Source organism: Salvelinus sp. IW2-2015, linkage group LG36 (genome assembly GCF_002910315.2).
Source record: "Salvelinus sp. IW2-2015 linkage group LG36, ASM291031v2, whole genome shotgun sequence".
In the NCBI taxonomy this organism is placed as follows: domain Eukaryota; kingdom Metazoa; phylum Chordata; class Actinopteri; order Salmoniformes; family Salmonidae; genus Salvelinus; species Salvelinus sp. IW2-2015.
In genome coordinates, this window is record NC_036875.1 from 34,443,770 (window position 1) to 34,466,424 (window position 22,655).

General features: G+C 46.3%; 1 protein-coding gene across 1 annotated transcript in view; it reads right to left on the reverse strand.

Moving 5' to 3' along the window:
• LOC111959504 (serine/threonine-protein phosphatase 6 regulatory ankyrin repeat subunit B) overlaps window positions 1–22,655 on the reverse strand; it is a 70,172-nt gene that overhangs the window by 34,463 nt on the left and 13,054 nt on the right. The window contains 9 exon segments of the mRNA XM_070437639.1: window positions 819–882; window positions 2,110–2,192; window positions 4,921–4,958; window positions 6,599–6,689; window positions 9,342–9,427; window positions 10,576–10,776; window positions 18,878–18,948; window positions 19,362–19,440; window positions 21,010–21,093. Of these exon segments, the coding sequence (XP_070293740.1) occupies window positions 819–882; window positions 2,110–2,192; window positions 4,921–4,958; window positions 6,599–6,689; window positions 9,342–9,427; window positions 10,576–10,776; window positions 18,878–18,948; window positions 19,362–19,440; window positions 21,010–21,093 (797 nt within the window).

Genomic DNA, 22,655 nt, shown 5'->3' on the forward strand with positions numbered 1-22,655 from the left:
ACCACCATTGTAGATGTCACGCATGAGGCTGTTCTGAGGGCAAAGGGGGCGGGGGTTGCAACACCAATATTAGTACTGATGAAATATCTGATATACTGTCTATACCAGCACTATATTTCATTTCTGCATTCTCACACATCTACTAATAATCTAATTCGATTGTTTAGATTTCTACTATATGTGTGTATTGCGACATTCTAATGTTCTGTTGGAGCTAGTAACATAAGCATTTCACTGCACTTGCCATGCACCTGCTCATCTGTACGCGCAATAAACTTTGACTTGATCAATAATGTTGAGTCAGAGTTGAGGGAAATTGCTCTGGTCACACAAACACACCTACACAGGAACTGGAGAGAAATCCTTGTCTCATTTAGTTCCAGTTAGAACCAGCTATCAACATCATCTTACACATCACTTCACCGCCCCACTAATGCCTGTTCATCTGCCACCCTTCTACCTGCTCTAAGAGAACTACCTGCCACACTTGTCTCGGTGTGGTCCCCACCGCGCTCAGAAGCAACTTAACCTCACATTACTGCAGAAGAGACAGGGGGAGAGCAGGTTTTAGAATCAGACAAATTGTTTTGAAGTGCAGTGCCAGAAGAGAAATTCATAGACCACCAAACGACAGACACTGATGTAAGCCCTTCTGACAGAAATGTTGAAATAACTACACAGGAGCATACAAACAGTGTGTGGGTATTTCTTACTATTCACAGGAACCAACACACACACACACACACAACACACACACACACACAACACACACACACACACCAGCACACACACACACACACACACACAGAGAGACTCACCCTCCGGCGGCGGCAGCGTGCAGGCAGGTCCTCCCCAGTGCATCAGGGGTGTCGATCTGGAAGCCTGCAGACAGGGCCGAGAACGAGGGGACGTTACTGAGGGAACACATTACGCTATACATCCTTCCTACAGGGGCCGATGTACGCAGCGAGGGAGGGAGGGAGGCAACAGCCACATAGCAGGGAGGACAGTGAAAGAGAGAGGGAGAGACACAGGGGAAGTGGAGAATGAGTCCAGGGGTTACAAGGTGAGGTAAGGTGAGAGACAGGCAGGCTAGAACACATGCTGAGACAGTTGAATACTCTACTTCTATAAGTACTTATACTCTGAAAGCACACAAGACAGAGGAAGAGGAAAACACTGTAGGGCATGTTGTGAGTTAAAGAGTGTTCTATTTGTATCCCCATCACGCTGTCACACTTTGGTCCTATGCCTAGAACCGCAGTACGCTGGGTCAAACCATTCCGGTCATTAAAGGGGGAGGATAAGGAGGAGTTAACAACCATGGATACTGAAGGCTATGAATATTGCCCTCAAACCACCCCTCTAATATAAATCACTCAGCATCAAAGACCTTCCTTTGTTGCTTTCCTACAGTAGAGGCCTCAAATCCCTCACAGAGCTCATTGCCCCCCGGCCCTATGGGTCTGACCACACAGTCAAGTGAAACTGTGCGGCTCCTATCAAACAGAGCATGAGACTTCCAGACTGGAGCCAAAATGGTCTCTCCATAGAAGTTTGCCAGTATGTTTCGAACAATCAGCGCTCTGATTTCAACAGGAGCAGTCACTAAGATATATTCTAGTCTGCAGGGAGACAGCTAGCAATGAGTAACCAGGCACGTGCTTTATCTGTGTATGCACTGCAGGCCACTTGTCTGTCTGTGTGTGTAGGCCCATTGCCTTGTATTGCTGTTGGAGAAACAATGTGACTCCAATCTGACCAAGGCTGAATAGTTCCCCCTGTAGAGGAATGTAGGATTGGGAAGCAGCAATAAGACATTCCTGTTCTCCAGCCAAAAGCAGAGGACTTGTAAAGTACGATTTTTTTAAAAACAGAGTGCACACAGCCAATGGCTTAGAGCTGGTAGATTACCTGAGGAGAGCAGCCAATGGCTTAGAGCTGGCAGGTTACCTGAGGAGAGCAGCCAATGGCTTAGAGCTGGTAGGTTACCTGAAGAGAGCAGCCAATGGCTTAGAGCTGGTAGGTTACCTGAAGAGAGCAGCCAATGGCTTAGTGCTGGTAGGTTACCTGAAGAGAGCAGCCAATGGCTTAGAGCTGGTAGGTTACCTGAAGAGAGCAGCTTCTGGCAGCAGTCTGAGTGGGCGTTCATAGCAGCCAGGTGCAGAGGAAACATACCATGGACCCCTCGTCTCGCAGAGAAGAGAGAGATAGAGAAGATGGAGGAGAGAGAGCAGAGAGAGAGAGAGAGAATGAGAGAGAGAGAGAGAGAGAGAAGAGAGACGAGAAGAGAGAGAGAGAGAGAGAGAGAGAGAGAGAGAGAGTAAAAAAAAAAAAAAGTAGACAAATTTGACCAATAACTACACGTGGAATATGCACGTCAAAGTAACCTTGGGAAATAACCACTGCATATCATTAACAGCAGACTCGTACATTTCCTCAATGGAAAACAATGTACTGAGCAACATGTCAAATTGGCTTTTACAAAATTCCGTACACAGACCATGTATCACCCTACACACCCTAATTGACAACCACACAAAACCAAAAAACAAAGGCAAAGTCTTCTCATGCTTTGTTGATTCAAAAAAGCCTTCGACTCAATTTGGCATGAGGGTCGCTATACAAATTGATGAAAGTGGTGTTGGGGTAAAACATACGCATATAATAATCCATGTCACAAAACAACAAGTGGGCGGGTTAAAATTGGCAAAAAACACACACATTCTTCTACACGGTCTGGGGAGGACAGGGATGCCAGCTTAAGCCCCACCCTCTTCAACATTATTATCAACGGAATGGCGCGGGCACATAGAACAGTCTGCAGCACCGGTCTCACCCTACTAGAATCCGAAGTCAAATTCTACGTTTTGCTGATGATCTGGTGCTTCTGTCACCAACCAAGGAGGCCTACAACAGCACCTAGATCTTCTGCACAGAATTCTGTCAGACCTGGGCCTGACAGTAATCTCAGTAAGACCAAATAAATTGTTCTCAAAAAGCCAGTCGCCAGGACCACAACATTCCATCTAGACACCGTTTGCCCTGAGCAACACAACAAAACTATACATACCTCGGCCTAAACCTCAGCACCACAGTGCTTCCACAGAGCTTAACAATCTGAAGCCAATGCAAGAAGGTGCATCTAGCCATCAAACAGGAAATAAATTCAGCATACCAATTAGGATCTGCTAACATACGGTAATCGATCATAAGGCGCGCATTGCCCTTTATGGTTGTGAGTCTGGGTCCGCTCACAAGCCGAAGATTTCACAAAAATGGACGAAACAGCCAGCAATTGAGTGGACTCTGCGATGCAGAATTGCTGGCAAAATATCCTCCGTGTACAAACGTAGAACACCAAACTAATCATGCAGAGCAGAATTAGGCCGATACCCACTAATTATCAAAATCCAGAAAAGAAGCCGTTAATATCTACAACCACCTAAAAGAAGCGATTCCCAAAACCTCTCCTAACAAAGCCGCATCACCTACAGAGAGATGAACCTGGAGAAGATTCCCCTAAGCAAGCTGGTCCTAGGCTCTCGTTCACAAAACACAAACCCCCCACAGAGCCCAGGACAACAGCAAATTAGACCCAAACCAAATCATGAGAAAACAAAACAAAGATAGATATACTGATGCCACATTGAAAATAACTAACAAAAAACTGAGCAAACTTAGAATGCTATTTGGCCCCTAAACAGAGAAGTACACAGTGGCGAATACCTGACCACTGTGACTGACCCAAACTTAAGGAAAGCTTTGACTAATGTTACAGACTCAGTGAGATATGACCTTGCTATTGAGAAAGCCGCGGTAGGCAGACATGGCTCTCAAGAAACAGCTAGTGCTCACTGCCACAAATGACGGTGGAAACTGAGCTGCACTTCCAACCTCCTGCCCAATGTATACCATATTAGAGAGACAATTTCCCTCAGATTACACACGTCACAAAGAATTTGAAAACGATCAATTTGATAAACCTCCCATATCTACTGGTGAATTCCACAGTTGCCATCCACAGCAGCAAGATTGTGACCTGTTGCCACAAGAAAAAGGGCAACCAGTGAAGAACAAACACCATTGTAAATACAACCCATATTATGCGTTATTTATTTTAACTTGTGTGCGTTAACCATTTGTACATTGTTACAACAAACTTATATATATATAATATGACATTGTAATGTCTTTCTTGTTTGAAACTTCTGTATGTGTAATTTTACTGTTAATTTGTATGTTTTATTTCACTTTTGTTATTATCTACTCACTTGCTTTGGCAATGTTAACAACTGATGTCCCATGACTAACTAAAAACTGCCCTTGCATTTGAACTTTGAAATTCGACGAGATCAGATAGAACACCAGATACCTCGCCAAGCACCGAGAGCCGAAAATGCAGAGAAGAGAGAGAGAGAGAGTAGATGACAGAGAATACGGCTCTATTTTACATATAAACAAGATCACTCACTGTCTGTACCTCTAACCATGACAATAGAAACCTACGTGGAAAGGAAAAGGATTCCAAAACTTCTTCCCACCTACACACTACACACAACACCTTGTGCAGTCGGGCTCCGTGGTGACGAGTGTTTATAAGGCTCAGCTGACCATCGACGACAACGATGGTGAGGGAGTGTTCCCTTCCTTGTCCACACTGTCCACAGCTCTCTCCCCACACCTCACAGTTACAGTAAGACTAGGCTGCACGTTTCAGCACGCAGCACGACACTACTGATACACACACACACACCACCAACCCACACCACACCAACACACACACCACACCACCACACTCCACCACACCACACACACCCACACACACACACACAACACCACACCACACACACACACACACAACACAGTATTACCCATTCTGGAATTGAGATTCTGGGAGAGCGAGAGCCGGACCGCTACCGTGTCATGTGAGAGGGGCTCTTCCCATCTCCCCGACTCTCGCGACAGAGAAAAGATCAAAAAGATCTGGGAGTGACATAGTGACCCAGCGGCGCAATGTCAGAATGACAGTCTGAAACAGAAACACTGATCCAGAGAACACTCAGTCGACCATCATCTCTCACTCACTCTTAGGCACCTACCCTCACCTGCACAGTTGACCAGCCTCAGGCTCCAAAACGTTCGATTACACAGCGGACACCTCCCAGGAAAGAGGGCTCCGATGGGGTGGGAACGGCTGCAGCGAAAGTTGGTGCCAACCAGGGGTTGAAACACCCCCTTAGTTGTTTGCGGCTGCGCTCGACGTTGCCTCCAGTAGTCTCATCAGCTTCTACTGGCACCCAACAGCCATCACTGATCCCGTATGAAACAGGGCCAAACGTGCAGAGCTGTTACCAAACGCATTGCCGCTTCTTCCATACTATCTTTCGCATCCAAACAGAGGGACCAACAATCTAATTCAATGCATACTACACACTAGTTTAAACATTAGTGTGCAGTCTTTCTCTCGATGTGTTCTCTCTCTTAACTGGGTGGATGTTCTTCCGTCCGATACATGCTGTGTGCTGTACCTCTCTCCTCTCCTGCACTTGCATCAACCTGGGTGATCCCTCCTGTGTTGTGCAGCCGTGGCCCCCCCTCATGATCTCCTCACCCTAGCTGTGTGATGGTGCTCTGCTCCGTCGTGGTGTCTCTCCATCTGTGTGTCACGCTGTCTTTCTACCGTGACTGTCAGTCCTGTGTCTTCTCTCCCCCGGTGATGTGTGCTCTCTCGCCGTCCCGCGGTTCATGTCGTCTCTCGATCCACTCACTGGCTTTAGAGCGCGCTGTATGTCCCTGCCAGACTGCTGTGTCCTCCTTTCTCCTCTGACTATCCATCTCTCACCCGTCTCTCCTTCCACGAAGCTCGCCATGCTGAAGTCACTCCATCACATGCTGGTAAGTTCCGCCATCTAGATCCCGTCTCCTGCTCGCGGCTTGATATTCGTCTCTCCACATCATCGACAACGACTTCACCAAGCGACATCCCACTTGAGCGGACTAACCCTTCCCGCCTGGTGATCTCTCGCCTATCTATCACTCTGACTCCGTTGATCTGTGCTCTTCCCGTATGCTGTCTCCTCCTCCGTCCTATGTGTGTTTCCTCCACCGTATGTGTGTCCTCCGGTGTCTCTCCTGTGATGTTGCTCTTCTCCGTGTGTGTGTCTCTCGTCTTGTGCTTCCGTTGTGTGTCTCTCCATGTTCGTCGTTCGTCGTGCTCGTCGTGTGTTGTCTCTCCCGTGTGGTGTCTCTCGCCGTGTGTGTCGTCTCCTCATGTGTGTGTGCTACTCCGTGTCTCCCATGTGTTGTGCTCTCTGTGTGTGTTTTCTCATGTGGGTTCCTGCTGTGGTGTGTCTCTCCGTGGTGTCCTCTCGTGTGTGTGTCTCTCCATGTGTCTGTGTCTCTCCGTGCTGTGTGTTCTTGTGTGTCTCTCTCCGTGGTGTGCGCTCTCCATGGGTGTTCTCCCGTTGTGTGTCTCTCCATCTGTGTGTGTCTCCCATGTGTGTGGTGCTGTGTGCTCTCATGTGTGTGTGTGTGCATGTGTCTCGTACCTCCCACCAGGTTGAGCAGGTGTTGACCACAGCGATCTGACCCATTAGAAGCGGCCGTGTGTAGGGGGTGTAACCTCGCTTGTCCTTACAGCTGACCTCTGCCCCTGGCGACTAGCAGACACACTACATCCAGATGTCCTGCAGCGGGCTGGCGCAGTGGGCGCACCAGAGCATCATCACACTCACTGTAGAATCATTCAAGTTATCTACAAGAAAGTAACCGTTCAAAACCATAATGTCTCTATCAATAGTTTCAGCACATACGAGTAATGAAGAGTAATCCCAGAAGAACCAATGTGGTTTGGCTCAGTTCTCTCGAATAGTAGGTGACTCAGGGATTTCTGAAAACATTTTATTTCGTGAAATGGAAATAATGATATGAATGCCTGAGGCAGACTTGGCAGACACTTATAATGCTCACTCTCACCCATATAAGTCACCCGTGCAGGGCACAGACACTTATATAATCTGTCCTACATCTCACCCGTATAAGTCACCCGGTGCAGCCACAGACACTATATACATGTCTACATCTCACCTGTATAAGTCACCCGGTGCAGGGCAAGACACTATATAAATGTCTACATCCACCCGTATAAGTCACCCGGTGCAGGGCACAGACAACTATAATGTCTACATCTCACCTGTATAAGTCACCCGGTGCAGGGCAACCATAGAACTTATATAAGCCTACATCGCTCTACACTATAAGTCCAGGCACACACTATATAAAGTCACCCGTTAAGTCACCGCAGGCACAAGACACTATATAATGTCTTACATCCTCACCCATATAAGTCACCCGGTGTCAGGGCACAGACACTATATAATGTCTACATCTCACCCATAAAGTCACCCGGTGCAGGGCACAAGACAGCTAATAAATGTTACATTTCAACCCATATAAGTCACCCGTTGCAGGGCCACAGACACTATATAATGTCTACACATCTCACCCATATATAGTCACCCGTTCAGCGGCACAGACACTATAATATGTTCTACATTTCTCAGACCCATATAAGTCACCCGTTGCAGGGCACAGACACTATATAATGTCACATCTCACCCATATAAGTCACCCGGTGCAGGGCACGACAACCTATATAATTCTCTAGCAATCTACACCATAGTCAAGGTCACCCTGGTGTAAGTCTACCACCAGAATCCACCTAGCAATTTAAAATGTCTACATCTCACCCGTATAAGTCACCCTCGGGCATCCTGCAGGGCACCAGAACACCTATCCTATAATCAAATTATTTACATCTCACCATATAAGTCACCCGGTGCAGGGACACAGACACTATATAATGTCTACATTCTCCCGTATAAGTCACGCCCGGTACGCAGGCACGACACTAATTAATGTCTACATCTCACCGTATAAGTCACCCGCGTGCAGGGCACAGACACTATATAAGTGTTTCCTTCACTCTCACCACATATTAAGTCACCCGGTGCAGGGCACCAGACACTATAAATGTCTACATCTCACACCGTATCAGTCACCGCGGTGCAGCGGCCCCAGACACTATAATAATGCTACATCTCTACCCCGTATAAGGCACCCGGTCGCAGGCACAGACACTATATAATGTCTACATCTCACCCGTATAAGTCACCGCCGGTGACAGGCACAGACACTATATTAATGTCTACATCTCACCCGTATAAGTCACCCGGTGCAGGGCCACAGACACTATATAATGTACTACATCTCACCGATATAAGTCACCCGGTGCCAGGGCACAGACACATATAATGTCTACATCTCACCCGTATAAGTCACCCGGTGCAGGGCACAGACACTATATAATGTCTACATCTCACCGCATATAAGTCACCCCCGGTTGCAGGGCACAGACACTATATAATGTCTACATCTCACCCGTATAAGTCACCCGAAGACCAACACTATTAATGTCTACGATCTCGACCCATAATAAGTCACCCAGTGCAGGCACAGACCACTATATAATGTCTTACATTCACCGTATAAGTCACCCGTGCAGGGCACAGACACTATATAATGTCTACATCTCACCCGATAAGTCACCCGTGCGGGCACAGACACTATATAATGTCTATTTCACCCATATAAGTCACCCGGTCAGGGCGCGGCCATCTTTCTTAATGTCTACATCTCACCATAAAAAGTCACCCAGTGCATGGGTGAATATTGCCCTCAAACCACCCCTCTAATATAAATCACTCAGGATCAAAGACCTTCCTTTGTTGCTTTCCTACAGTAGAGCCTCAAATCCCTCACAGAGCTCATTGCCCCCCGGCCCTATGGGTCTGACCACACAGTCAAGTGAAACTGTGCGGCTCCTATCAAACAGAGCATGAGACTTCCAGACTGGAGCCAAAATGGTCTCTTCCATAGAAGTTGCCAGTATGTATCGAACAATCAGCCATCTTTCTTAATGTCTACATGTCTCCACCCATATAAGCCGCCCAGTGCAGAGCGCGGCCATCTTTCTTAATGTCTACATGTCTCACCCATATAAGCCCCCAGTGCAGGGCGCGGCCATCTTTCTTAAGTCTACATGTCTCACCCATATAAGCCGCCCAGTGCAGGCGGCGGCCATCTTTCTTAATGTCTACATGTCTCACCCATATAAGCCCCAGTGCAGAGCGCGGCCATCTTTCTTAATGTCTACATGTCTCACCCATATAAGCCGCCCAGTGCAGGGCGCGGCCATCTTCTTAATGTCTACATGTCTCACCCATATAAGCCGCCCAGTGCAGAGCGCGGCCATCTTTCTTAATGTCTACATGTCTCACCCATATAAGCCGCCCAGTGCAGGGCGCGCCATCTTTTCATCGAAGGCATTGATGTTGGCTCCCTTAGCCAGCAGCAGGTTAACCATCTGAAATAGAGGGGAGAAAGAGAGGAGTATGTGAGCAGTGTGTGTCAGTCTCAGCAGGCAGCCAGTGGTGACTCAGGGTGTGTGTGTGTGTGTGTGTGTGTGTGTGTGTGTTGTGTGTGTGCGTCCCTCGTAGGGGCCAAGCGTGGGCGAGGCTCTTTATGTAAGCATTCTAAATACGACCTCAATCTGACTAGTGTTTAAGCAAAAACAACCATTATTCGATTAATGCCTGTATGACTTTACCTCTACCACCTATCATGACACCTGTGTGGTTATTTCTGGACACAACAATATTTTAATACAGTTGTTGTCACTCACTAGTGAGCCTAGGTATAGTATCACTAGGGGTTTATTTGGGACTGAGCATGTGACGGTTGGGGTAAATTGCATTTCCAATTTGGAATTGGAATTTCAGTTCACTTCCTGAATTGGGCCTGGGCCTGTGGCTCGACTATAACGTACGCGACGAATATAAAGAGATGTAAATATAGAATGTGAATAAGAGATGTGAATAAGAGATGTGAAATAGAGATGTCAGTATTGGAATAGAGATGATAGAAGGAATATTTGTGGATATAAAAAAGATGAGGATGTTAAAGAAAATAAATATGTTGAAAAGAAATGTAATAAAGATGGTGAAAGAGATGTAAATAAAATATGAATAAGAGATGTAAATAAGAGATGTGAATAAGAGATGTAAATAAGAGATGTGATGCATAAGAGAGATATAAGATATTAAATAATGATTGTGGAATCAAGAGACTGTGAATAAGAATGTTAAATAAAATATGTGAATAAGAGAAATGTAAATAAAATATGTAATAAGAGATGTATGAATAATAAGGAGATGTAGAATAAAATATGTGAATGGAAGAGATGTAAAATAAAATATGTGAATAAGAGATGTAAAATTAATATGTGACATAAGAGATGGAATTAGAGATGTTAAAAAATATGGCAATAAGAGACGTGGTAAATAACAATATAGTGAACTAACGAGACTGTGCAAATAAGACGATAGTACACCATAGAGATGTGAATAAAATATGTGAATAAGAGATGTAAATAAAATATGTGAATAAGAGATGTAAATAAGAGATGTGAATAAAATATGTGAATAAGAGATGTGACCCCGCCGCCTACAGTACCTCAGTGTGCCCGTTGAGGGCGGCGTGATGCAGGGCGGTGCGCCCCCCGCGGTCCGACACGTTGACGCTGCTCAGCAGCGGGATGATGACTTCAGCGCAGCGCAGGGCCTTGTTGGCAGCGGCAACGTGAAGCGGCGTCTGCCAGTTCTTATCCCGCGCGTTCACATCAGCAGAGTGACGGATCAGCACACGAACCGCCTCCTGAAGAGCAGAGTGTGTTAGAACCGCGGGAGACCTGTGTGAGGAGAGTAGAGACTGTGTGTGTGTGTATGTATGTGTGTGTGTGTGTGTGTTTGTAGGAGACGTGTGTAAGCAGCATAGACAGAAGAACATGTATACAGGAAATGCCTCTAAACACTCATGAATGTACAGGTAACTGCCAAGACAAAGGAAACACCAACATAAAGTGTCTTAATAGGGCGCTGGGCCACGAGCCGCCAGATCAGTTTCAATGCACCTTTGGTATAGATTCTACTAGTCTCTGGAACTCTATTGGAGGGCTGCGACACCATTCTTCCATGAGAAATTCTATAATTTGGTGTTTTGTTGATGGTGGTGGAAAACTCTGTCTCAGGCACTGCTCCAGAATCTACCATAAGTGTTCAATTGGGTTGAGATCTGGTGACTGAGACATCCATGGCATATGGTTTACATCGTTTTCATGCTCATCAAACCATTCAGTGACCACTCGTTCCCTGTGGATCGGGGATTGTCATCCACTCCCATCAGGATAGAAATAATTCACCATAGGTTGAAGGTCCCTCAGAATGTATTTATTGGCCTTTACCTTGCCCTCTAAGGGGTTAAGTAGATTACATTAGATTTTAAATTAGATTGAGTTTATTAGTCACATGCACAGGTATGCAGATGTAACTGCAGGGTACAGTGAAAATCTTATGCTCCGGACTCCATCAGTGCTGGTCAAAATATGGATAGTAACAATAATAATAATAATAATAATAAATCATAACAATAATAATAATAATCACAATAATAACAATAATGCATAAATAATAATAATAACAATACAACTACTAATAATACTAGTAGTAATAACAACAATAATAATAATAATAATACCAATAACAACAATAATAATAACAATGATACAAACAATACGAATAACAATACTGATAATAATAATAATAACAATATTAATAACAATAATTATAATAACAATAAGAACAACAATAATAATAACAATAATAATAACAATACTAATAACAATAACAATACTAATACATAATTAATAATACCAATAATGATAATAACATCATTATAATAATATATTAACATTTACAACTGTAGCAATGATAAATGACCGCTGAATAGCCTAGTGGCTGAATAGCCTAGTGGCTTGATGGTCTGAGGGTAGAACCTATTGGCCAGTCTTCCAGTTATCGCCCTGATGCTCCTGTACTGCCCGCATCTGAGTGAAGGAAGCAGGGAGAACAGACCAACCTCTGGTTTCCTGAGGTTCCTGATGATCTTCTTGGCCTTCTTGCGACATCTGGTGTTGTAGGTGTTCTGGAGGCCAGGCAGTGTGCACCCAATTGATGAGCTCGGCTGAGCGCACCATCCTCTCTAGCACCTTGTGGTCCGCGGCGGTGGAGTTGCCTTATCAGGCTGTGATGCAGTCTGACAGTATGCTCTCGATGGTACTCCTATAGAACACTAGAACACTATGAAGGCCCTCTGGGACAGGCCAAATTTCTTCAGCATACTTAGGTTGAAGAGTCGCTGACGTGCCTTCTTCACCATGGTGTTCGTGTGGTTTGATCATTTCAGCTTCTCGGTGATGTGCACACTGATAAACTTGACGTTTTTGACTCTCTCCACGGTGGCCCCGTTGATGAGGATGCCGGAGCGCCCAGCCTGGTTCCGCCTGAAGTCCCCAATCAGCTCCTTTATTTTGCTGACGTTGCGGGAGGGGTTGGTTCCCAATCAGAGGCAGCTGTCTATCGTTGTCTCTGATTGGGGATCATACTTAGGCAGCCTTCTTTCCACCTTTAGTTTGTGGGATCTTGTTTTTGTGTGGCTGCCTGTGAGCAGCCCAGAACTTTACGTTTCGTTCGTTTTTTTGTTAATTTTTAATAAAGTAAGATGTACTACCACGCTTTACCATGGTCCAATCCATCTCTAAACGAACGTGACATGTTTAGCTGGCACCATGCCGTCAGAGTGCCTACCTCCTCCCTGTAGGCCGTCTTGTCATTGTTGGTAATCAGACCAACAACGATAATATGGCAGAATATAAACAGTGTAGTTATTCACTCCGCAAGGCAATCACACAAGCTAAACCATCAGTATGGAGACAAAGTGGAGTCGTAATTCAACGGCTCAGACACGAGAAGAATATGGCAGGGAGTACAGGAAATCACGGACTACAAAAGGAAAACCAGCCACATCGCCGAGGCCGACGTCTTGCTTCCGGACAGGCTAAACACATTCTTTGAACGCTTTGAGGATAACACAGTGCCACCGACGCGGCCCGCTACTAAGGACTGTGGGCTCTCCTTCACTGTGGCCGATGTGAGTAAAACATTTAAACATGTTAACCCTCGCAAGGCTGCCAGCCCAGAACGGCATCCCTAGCCGCATCCTCAGAGCATGCGCAGACCAGCTGGCTGGTGTGTTTAAGGGCATATTCAATCTCTCCCTATCCCAGTCTGCTGTCCCCACATGCATCAAGATGGCAACCATTGTTCCTGTACCCAAGAAGGCAAAGGTAACTGAACGAAATGACTATCTCCCCATAGCACTCACTTCTGTCATCATGAGGTGCTTTGAGAGAGACTAGTCAAGGATCATATCACCTCCACCTTACCTGACACCCTAAACCCACTTCAATTTGCTTACCGCCCCAATAGATCCACAGACGATGCAATCGCCATCACTCTGCACACTGCTCTATCCCATCTGGACAAGAGGAATACCTATGTAAGAATGCTGTTTATTGACTATAGCTCAACATTGTAACTAACTGAGTCAGGTTTGTAGGCCTCCTTGCTCGCACACGCTTTTTCAGTTCTACCTACAAATGTTCTATAGGATTGTGGTCAGGGCTTTGTGATGGCCACTCCAATACCTTGACTTTGTTGTCCTTAAGCCATTTTGCCATTTGGAAGACCCATTTGCGACCAAGCTTTAACTTCCTGACTGATGTCTTGAGATGTTGCTTCAATATATCCACATAATTTTTCTTTCTCATGATGCCATCTATTTTGTGAAGTGCACCAGTCCCTCCTGCAGCAAAGCACCCCCACAACATGATGCTGCCACCCCCGTGCTTCACGGTTGGGATGGTGTTCTTTGGCTTGCAAGCCTCCCCCTTTTTCTTCCAAACATAACAATGGTCATTATGGCCAAAAAGTTATATTTTTGTTTCATCAGACCAGAGGACATTTCTCCAAAAAGTACGATCTTTGTCCCCATGTGCAGTTGCAAACCGTAGTCRGGCWTTTTTATGGCGGTTTTGGAGCAGTGGCTTCTTCCTTGCTGAGCGGCCTTTCAGGTTATGTCGATATAGGACTCGTTTTACTGTGGATATAGATACTTTTGTACCTGTTTCCTCCAGCATCTTCACAAGGTACCTTTGCTGTTGTTCTGGGATTGATTTGCACTTTTTGCACCAAAGTACATTCATCTCTAGGAGACAGTGCGTGTCTCCTTCCTGAGCGGTATGGCGGCTGCGTGGTCCCATGATGTTAATAATTGCGTACTATTGTTTGTACAGATGAACGTGGTACCTTCAGGCGTTTGGAAATTGCTCCCAAGGATGAACCAGACTTGTGGAGGTCTACAATTTTTTTCCTGAGGTCTTGGCTGATTTCTTTTGATTTTCCCATGATGTCAAGCAAAGGCACTGAGTTTGAAGGTAGGCCTTGAAGGTAGGCCTCCACAGGTACATCTCCAATTGACTCAAATTATGTCAATTAGCCTATCAGAAGCTTCTAAAGCCATGACATAATTTTATGGAATTTTCTACACTGTTTAAAGGCATGGTCACTTAGTGTATGTAAACTTCTGACCCATTGGAATTGTGATACAGTGAATTATAAGTGAAATAATCTCTGTAAAAAAAATTGGGAAAAATTCCCTCATGCACAAAGTAGATGTCCTAACCGACTTGCCAAAACTATAGTTTGTTAACAAGAAATTTGCGGAGTGATTGAAAAACGAGTTTAATGACTCCAACCTAAGTGTATGTAAACTTCCGACTTCAACTGTACATCGACGGGACCGCAGTGGAGAAGGTGGAAAGCTTCAAGTTCCTTAGCGTACACATCACTGACAAACTGAAATGGACCACCCACACAGACAGTGTGGTGAAGAAGGTGCAACAGAGCCTCTTCAACCTCAGCAGCCTAAAGAAATGTAGCTTGTCACCTAAAACCCTCACAAACTTTTACAGATGCACAATTGAAAACATCCTGTCGGGCTGTATCACCACCTGGTACGGCAACGGCACCGCCCGCAACCACAAGGCTCTCCAGAGGGTGGTACGGTCTGCCCAACGAATTACCGGGGGCAAACTACCCGCTCTACAGGACACCTACAACACCCGATGTGACAGGAAGGTCAAAAAGATCATCAAGGACATCTACCACCGAGCCACTGCCTGTTCACCCTGCTATCATCCAGAAGGGGAGGTCAGCACAGGTGCATCAAAGCTGGGACCGAGAGAGTGAAAAACAGCTTCTATCTCAAGGCCATCAGACTGTTAAACAGCCATCACTAGCACATTAGGGGCTGTTGCCTATAGGCATAGACTAGAAATCATTGGCCACTTTAAGGAATGGAACACTAGTCACATTAATAATGTTTACATATCTGGCATTACTCATCTCATATGTATATACTGTTTTCTATACTATTCTACAGTATCTTAGTCACTTAATAATGTTTACATATCTTGCATTACTCATCTCATATGTATATACTGTATTCTATAGTATTCTACTGTATCTTAGTCCATTCCACTCTGACATCGCTCATCCATATGTATATAGTCTTAATTCATTCCTACTTAGATTTGTGTGTATTGGGTATATGTTGTGTAATTTGTTAGATATTACTGCACTGTCAGAGCTAGAAGCACAACCATTTTGCTACACCCACAATAACATCTGCTAATCACGTGTATGTGACCAATACAATTTGATTTGACCTACTACTGTGGTGTCGTCAGCAAACTTGATGACGGAGTTGGAACTGTGTGAGGCCACGCAGTCAAGGGTATACAGGGAGTACAGGAGGGGACTAAGGACGCACCCTTCTGGGTCCCCCTTGTTGAGAATCAATGTCGAGGAGGTAACGCTGCCTAACTTCACCACCTGGGGGTGGTCCATCAGGAAGTCCACGACCAAGCTGCATAGGGAGGAGCTCAGTCCCAGGACCGTGAGCTTTGTGGTGAGCTTAGAGGGCACTATGATATTGAAGGTTGAGCTGTAGTCGATGAACAGCATCGTCACAAATGCATTCCTCTTGTCCAGGTGGGTGAGGGCAGTTTGCAGTGCAATGGCATTTGCGTCATCTGTGGATCTGTCAGGGCGGTAGGCAAATTGGAGAGAGTTGAGTGTGTCAGGGAGGGAGGAGGTGAATTGGAGAGGGTTGAGTGTGTCAGGGAGCGAGGAGGTGAATTGGAGAGGGTTGAGTGTGTCAGGGAGGAAGGAGGTGAATTGCAGAGGGTTGAGTGTGTCAGGGAGAGAGGATGTGAATTGGAGAGGGTTGAGTGTGTCAGGGAGGGAGGGGGTGAATTGGAGAGGGTTGAGTGTGTCAGGGAGAGAGGAGAGAGGAGGTGAATTGGAGTGTGTGTGTCAGGGAGAAGGGAGCGTAATTAGGAGAGGGTTTGAGTGTGTCAGGGAGGAGAGGGTGAATTGGAGAGGTTGAGTGTGTCAGGGAGGAAGGAGGTGAATTGGAGAGGGTTTGAGTGTGTCAGGGAGAGAGGAGGTAGAGATTGGGAGGAGGGTTGAGTGTGTCAGGAAGAGAGGAGAGAGGGAGGTGAATTGGAGTGTGTGTGTCAGGGAGGAAGGAGGTGAATTGGAGGAGGGTTGAGTGTGTCAGGGAGGGAGTAGGTGAATTTGAGAGGTTGAGTGTGTCAGGGAGAGAGGAGGTGAATGTGGAGAGGGTTGAGTGTGTCGGGGAGGGAGGAGGTAAATTGAAGACGGTTAAGTGTGTCAGGGGGGAGGAGGTGAATTGGAGAGGGTTGAGTGTGTCAGGGAGGGAGGAGGTGAATTGAGAGGGTTGAGTGTGTCGGGGAGGAGGAGGTGAATTGGAGAGGGTTGAGTGTGTCAGGGAGAGAGGAGGTGATTGGAGTGTGTGTGTGTCAGGAGGAAGGAGGTGAATTGGAGAGGGTTGAGTGGTGTCAGGGAGGAAGGAGTGAATTGGAGAGGTGAGTGTGTCAAGAGGAAGGAGGTGAATTGGAGAGGGTTGAGTGTGTCAGGGAGGAGGAGGTGAATTGGGAGAGGGTTGAGTGTGTCAGGGAGGAGGAGTGAATGGAGAGGGTTGAGTGTGTCGGGGAGGGAGGTGAATTGGAGAGGGTTGAGTGTTGTCAGGGAGAGAGGAGGTGAATTGAGTGTGTGTGTGTCAGGGAGGAAGGAGGTGAATTGGAGAGGGTTGAGTGTGTCAGGGAGGAAGGAGGTGAATTGGAGAGGGTTGAGTGTGTCAGGGAGGAAGGAGGTGAATTGGAGAGGGTTGAGTGTGTCAGGGAGGGAGGAGGTAAATTTGAGAGGGTTGAGTGTGTCAGGGAGAGAGGAGAAGATTGGAGAGGGTTGAGTGTGTCAGGGATGGAGGAGGTGATGTGGTCTTTGACTAGACTCTCGAAGCACTTCATCATGACGGAGGTGAGTGCTACTGGACGGTAGTCATTCAGTTCAGTTACTTTCCCTTTCTTGGGATGATAGTGGACATCTTGAAGCAGGTGGGGGTAGAGGTCTGAGCTAGAGGGAGATTGAAAATGAATGTCTTCCATTCAGTACGTCCTCCATGGAGACCGTAAGCACGTAGCCCGCGTTGTCCCCTGGGGCTCTCCTAGCCAGCTCCTCGCCAGCTCCTCTGCTCTCCTTGGCAGCTCCTCGGCAGCTAAACCATTCCAGGAAAATTAACCCCAAACAATAACAGAGCTGCCAGAACCCTCATTTACTCTGGTGTTTCCATTATTTTTGCCAGTTACCTTTACATACCTTTGTCAACAGAGAAGGACATATTCGACAACTAGAGACATTCAATAAACATATGCATTCATTTATAGACATATACCGAGATGCACATATTCAAAGTTCATACACAGGCACACACGTTAGTGAGTGAGTCGATCCTAAGCTATCCTAGATTGAATTGTGTTGGCTGCGTTGACAGATTGCTATGTCTCTGTTATGGGTCTGGTTTCTATGCTGTGTGCTACTGCTAATGCATTCCTAACTGACTGGCACACAGAGCAGAGAGTGGTGGACGATGGTCAGACTGGTGATTATAGCTAAGCGTGCTCTCCTCTCCACTCAGCTCTTCTCCTCTCCACTCAGCTCCTCTCCTCTCCGCTCAGCTCCTCTCCGCTCAGCTCCTCTCCGCTCAGCTCTTCTCCTCTCCGCTCAGCTCCTCTCCACTCAGCTCTTCTCCTCTCCACTCAGCTCCTCTCCACTCAGCTCCTCTCCTCTCCTCTCTACTCCTTCTCTCTCTCAGCTCTTCTCCTCTCCGCTCCAGCTCCTCCTCCACTCAGCTCCTCTCCTCTCTACTTTCCTCTCCGCTTCAGCTCCTCTCCTCACTCTTCTCCTCTCCACTCAGCTCTTCTCCTTCTCCACTCAAGCTCTCGTCCTCTCCTCTCTTCTCCCTCTCCTCCTCTAGCTCCTCTCTACTCCTCTCCTCTCTCAAGCTCAGCTCCTTCTCCACCTCAAGCTCCTCTCCTCTCCTCTCTCTCTCCTCTCCTCTCAGCTCAGCTTCCTCTCCTCTCCTCTCCTCCTCCTCTCTTACTCCTCTCCTCTCAGCTCAGCTCGCTCTCCGCTTCTCTGCTCTCCTGTCCTGTCCTCTCCTTTCCTCCCTCTCCACCACAGATTCTGCTGTTCTTTTTAGGCTGTTTTAGCTTCTTACCACCTGTTGTCTCAGCATGGGTCCCTAGAATGTGTCACCATGCTGTTTGCTGCCTGTCACTGTGCATGCGTGTTGTGTGTGTGTGTGTGTGTTGTGTGTGTGTGTGTGTGTGTGTGGTGTGTGTTGTGTGTGTGTGTGTGTGTGTGTGTGTGTGTGTGTGTGTGTGTGTGTGTGTGTGTGTGTGTGTGTGTGTGTGTGTGCGTGTCCACTGACCCACCTCACTACAGGATGCCACCGCGCGGTGGAGAGGGGTGAGCCACATACTGTCTTTGGCGTTGACCCGCGCCCCTACAGAGAGATAGAGAGAGAAAGAGAGAGGGAGAGGGATAGATAGATAGATAGATGGACGGAGAGGAGAGAGAGGGAGAGGAGAGAGGATGTAATAGGATAGATTAGATTTAGATAATAAGAGTAGATAGATAGATAGATAGATAGATAGATAGATAGATAGATGCAGAGGAGAGAGATGGAGAGAGAAAGAGAAAGGGCGAGAGACAGGGAGAGAGATGGAGAGAGAAAGAGAGAGGTCATCTGACATTAGCAGGGAGGTAGTGAGAGTAAAAAGCCACATTGTCCAAGCAATCTGTGATAAAAGCTACTTTCTACTCCATCTATTTAAACTGCATTGTGCTATTATAGCTAAGGCTGTAAAGCTGGGGAATAGAGTGTCAGGAGAAAGATGGGGGGTGAGGTTGGTTTACCGGAGAGGATAAGAAGCTCAGTGATCTCTGCATCACCCAGGAAGGCTGCAGCATGGAGCGGGGTGCGCTTCTCTGCATCCTGACAGAGAGAGATGAAGAGATAGAGAGTTACAGTTATATATTTGATATGCGTGTGTGCATCATCCAGGAGCACTGGTACTTTTCAATTTAAACCAGATTATTTTAGGCAAGAGGCAACAGAGTTAGACAGAGTTATCATAAGAGCCCAACCCAACCTCACTGAACAAAAATATAAACGCAACATGTAAAGTGTTGGTCCCATGTTTCATGAGCTGAAATAAAAGATCCCATGAAATGTTTCATACACACAAAAAGCTTATTTCTCTCCAATTTTGTGCACAAATTTGTTTGCATCCCTGTTAGTGAGCATTTCTCTTTTGCCAAGATAATCCATCGCCCTGACAGGTGTGGCATATCAAGAAGCTGATTAAACAGCATGATCATCCCGAGTGGCACAGAGGTCTAAGGCACTGCATCTCAGAGCTAGAGGCAGACACCCTGGTTCGATTCCAGGCTGTATCACAACCGGCCGTGTGCTGGGGGCAATAAAAGGAAACTCGAAATTGTGCAGTTTTGTCACACAACACAATGCCACAGATGTCTCAAGGGAGTGTGCAATTGACATGTTGACTGCTAAATGTCCACCAGAGCTGTTGCCAGATAATTGAATGTTCATTTCTCTACCATAAACCACCTCCAACATCGTTTCAGAGAATTTGGCAGTAGATCCAACCGGCCTCACAACCGCAGACCATGTTTATGGCGTTGTGTGGGCGAGCGGTTTGCTGATGTCAACGTTGTGCCAGAGTGCCCCATTGTGGCTGTGGGGTTGTGTTATGGGCAGGCATAAGCTACGGACAGCGACCACAATTGCATTTTATCGATAGCAATTTAAATGCACAGAAATACCGTGATGAGATCCTGAGGCCCATTTTTTTAAGGTATCTGTGACCAACATATCTGTATTCCCAGGCATGTGAAATCCATAGATTAGGGCCTAATGAATTTATTTGAATTGACTGATTTCCTCATATGAACTGTAACTCAGTAAAATCTTTGTTCAGTATACAATGGCGAGGGAAACACTGCCAGAGGCCATGGATAGGACCGTTAGCTTGGAGTGGACACAGAGCTGGCCAGGCAGAGAAGAGGATCTAACAGTCAGTATCCTATGGGATGAGCTAAGCCTATGGCTACTGGCTGTGTTACAGCGCTGTGCCAAAACATCCATTGTCCCTGTGGCCACTTGCCAGTTAGCACACAAAACAACCCCTCAAATCCATCTGGCCCAGCCCTCCACTGACTCTCAAACAAAAAACACATCTAAACTGGACAAAGACAAAGTTTTCATTGTAGTGCTTCTTATAGCAGCCAACAGCCCATAGAAGAGACTAAACACCCAGGAAAGAGAATGAGGGTTGGGACTAGCCTATGTCCTGTCCTGCTGGAGCAGCTAACAAGATCCCTGTGCTGTTGTAAATAAACACCGGTTTGACCTTTTTCCCATACTGACCCCTGGCCCACACAGGAAGTGCACAGAGAGGAAATAGTAGGTCTGTTTTATTCAGCATTTCCTCTGCTCTGGAGCATGGAAGAATGGTGAATGGAACATGTCTGGTGGTCTTACCAGAGCGTTGATGTCTTCCGATTTGTAGATGAGCATGCGTATCTCCTCAGGGTCTCCATTGAAGATGGCCTGGACCAGAGGAGGCTGAGGATGAGACAGAGAAAAGAGGAAGGGTTCACTAACATTCACTAATCTTCCTCTACAGATCAAAGGTCGTTCCCTAAACCTCTATAAATCCAAGGTCGTTCCCTAATCCTCCTCTACAGATCAAAGGCTGTTCCCTAATCCTCCTCTATAGACCAAGGCTGTTCCCTAATCCTCCTCTATAGATCCAAGCCGTTCGCTAATTCCTCCTCTATAGATCCAAGGTCGTTCCCTAATCCTCCTCTATAGATCCAAGGTCGTTCACTAATCCTCCTCTATAGATCCAAGGTCGTTACTAATCCTCCTCTAGAGATCCAAGGTCGTTCCCTAATCCTCCTCTACAGACAAAGGTCGTTCCCAAACTCTATAAATCCAAGGTCGTCCTAATCCTCCTCTATAGATCCAAGGTCGTTCCCTAATCCTCCTCTATAGATCCAAGGTCGTTCCCTAATCCTCTTCTATAGATCCAAGGTCGTCTCTAATCCTCCTCTATAGATCCAAGGTCGTTCCCTAATCCTCCTCTATAGATCCAAGGTCGTTACTAATCCTCCTCTATAGATCCAAGGTCATTCCCTAATCCTCCTCTATAGATCCAAGGTCGTTCCCTAATCCACTTCTATAGATCCAAGGTTGTTCTCTAATCCTCCTCTATATATCCAAGGTCGTTCCCTAATCCTCCTCTACAGATCAAAGGCTGTTCCCTAATCCTCCTCTATAGATCCAAGGTCTTCCCTAATCCTCATCTATAGATCCAAGGTCATTCCCTAATCCTCCTCTATAGATCCAAGGTCGTTCACTAATCCTTCTCTATAGATCCAAGGTCGTTCCCTAATCCTCCTCTATAAATCCAAGGTAGTTCTCTAATCCTCCTCTATATATCCAAGGTCGTTCCCTAATCATCCTCTATAGATCCAAGGTCGTTCCCTAATCCTCCTCTATAGATCCAAAGTCGTTCCCTAATCCTCCTCTATAGATCCAAGTCATTCCCTAATCCTCCCTATAGATCCAAGGTCGTCACTAATCCTTCTCTATAAATCCAAGGTCGTTCCCTAATCCTCCTCTATAAATCCAAGGTAGTTCTCTAATCCTCCTCTATATATCCAAGGTTCCCTAATCATCCTCTATAGATCCAAGTCGTTCCCTAATCCTCCTCTATAGATCTAAGGTCGTTCCTAATCCACCTCTATAGATTCAAGGTCGTTCCCTAATCCTCCTCTATAGATCAAGGTCGTTCCCTAATCCTCCTCTATAGATCCAAGGTCGTTCCCTAATCCTCCTCTATAGATTTCAAGATCGTTCCCTAATCCTCCTCTATAGATCCAAGGTCGTTCCTAATCCTCCTCTATATATCCAAGGTCGTTACTAATCCTCCTCTATAGATCCAAGGTCGTTTACTAATCCTCCTCTATAGATCCAAGTCGTTCCCTAATCCTCCTCTATAGATCCAAGGTCGTTCCCTAATCCTCCTCTATAGATCCAAGGTCGTTCCCTAATCCTCCTCATAGACCAAGTCGTTCACTAATCCTCCTCTATAGATCCAAGGTCGTTCACTAATCCTCCTC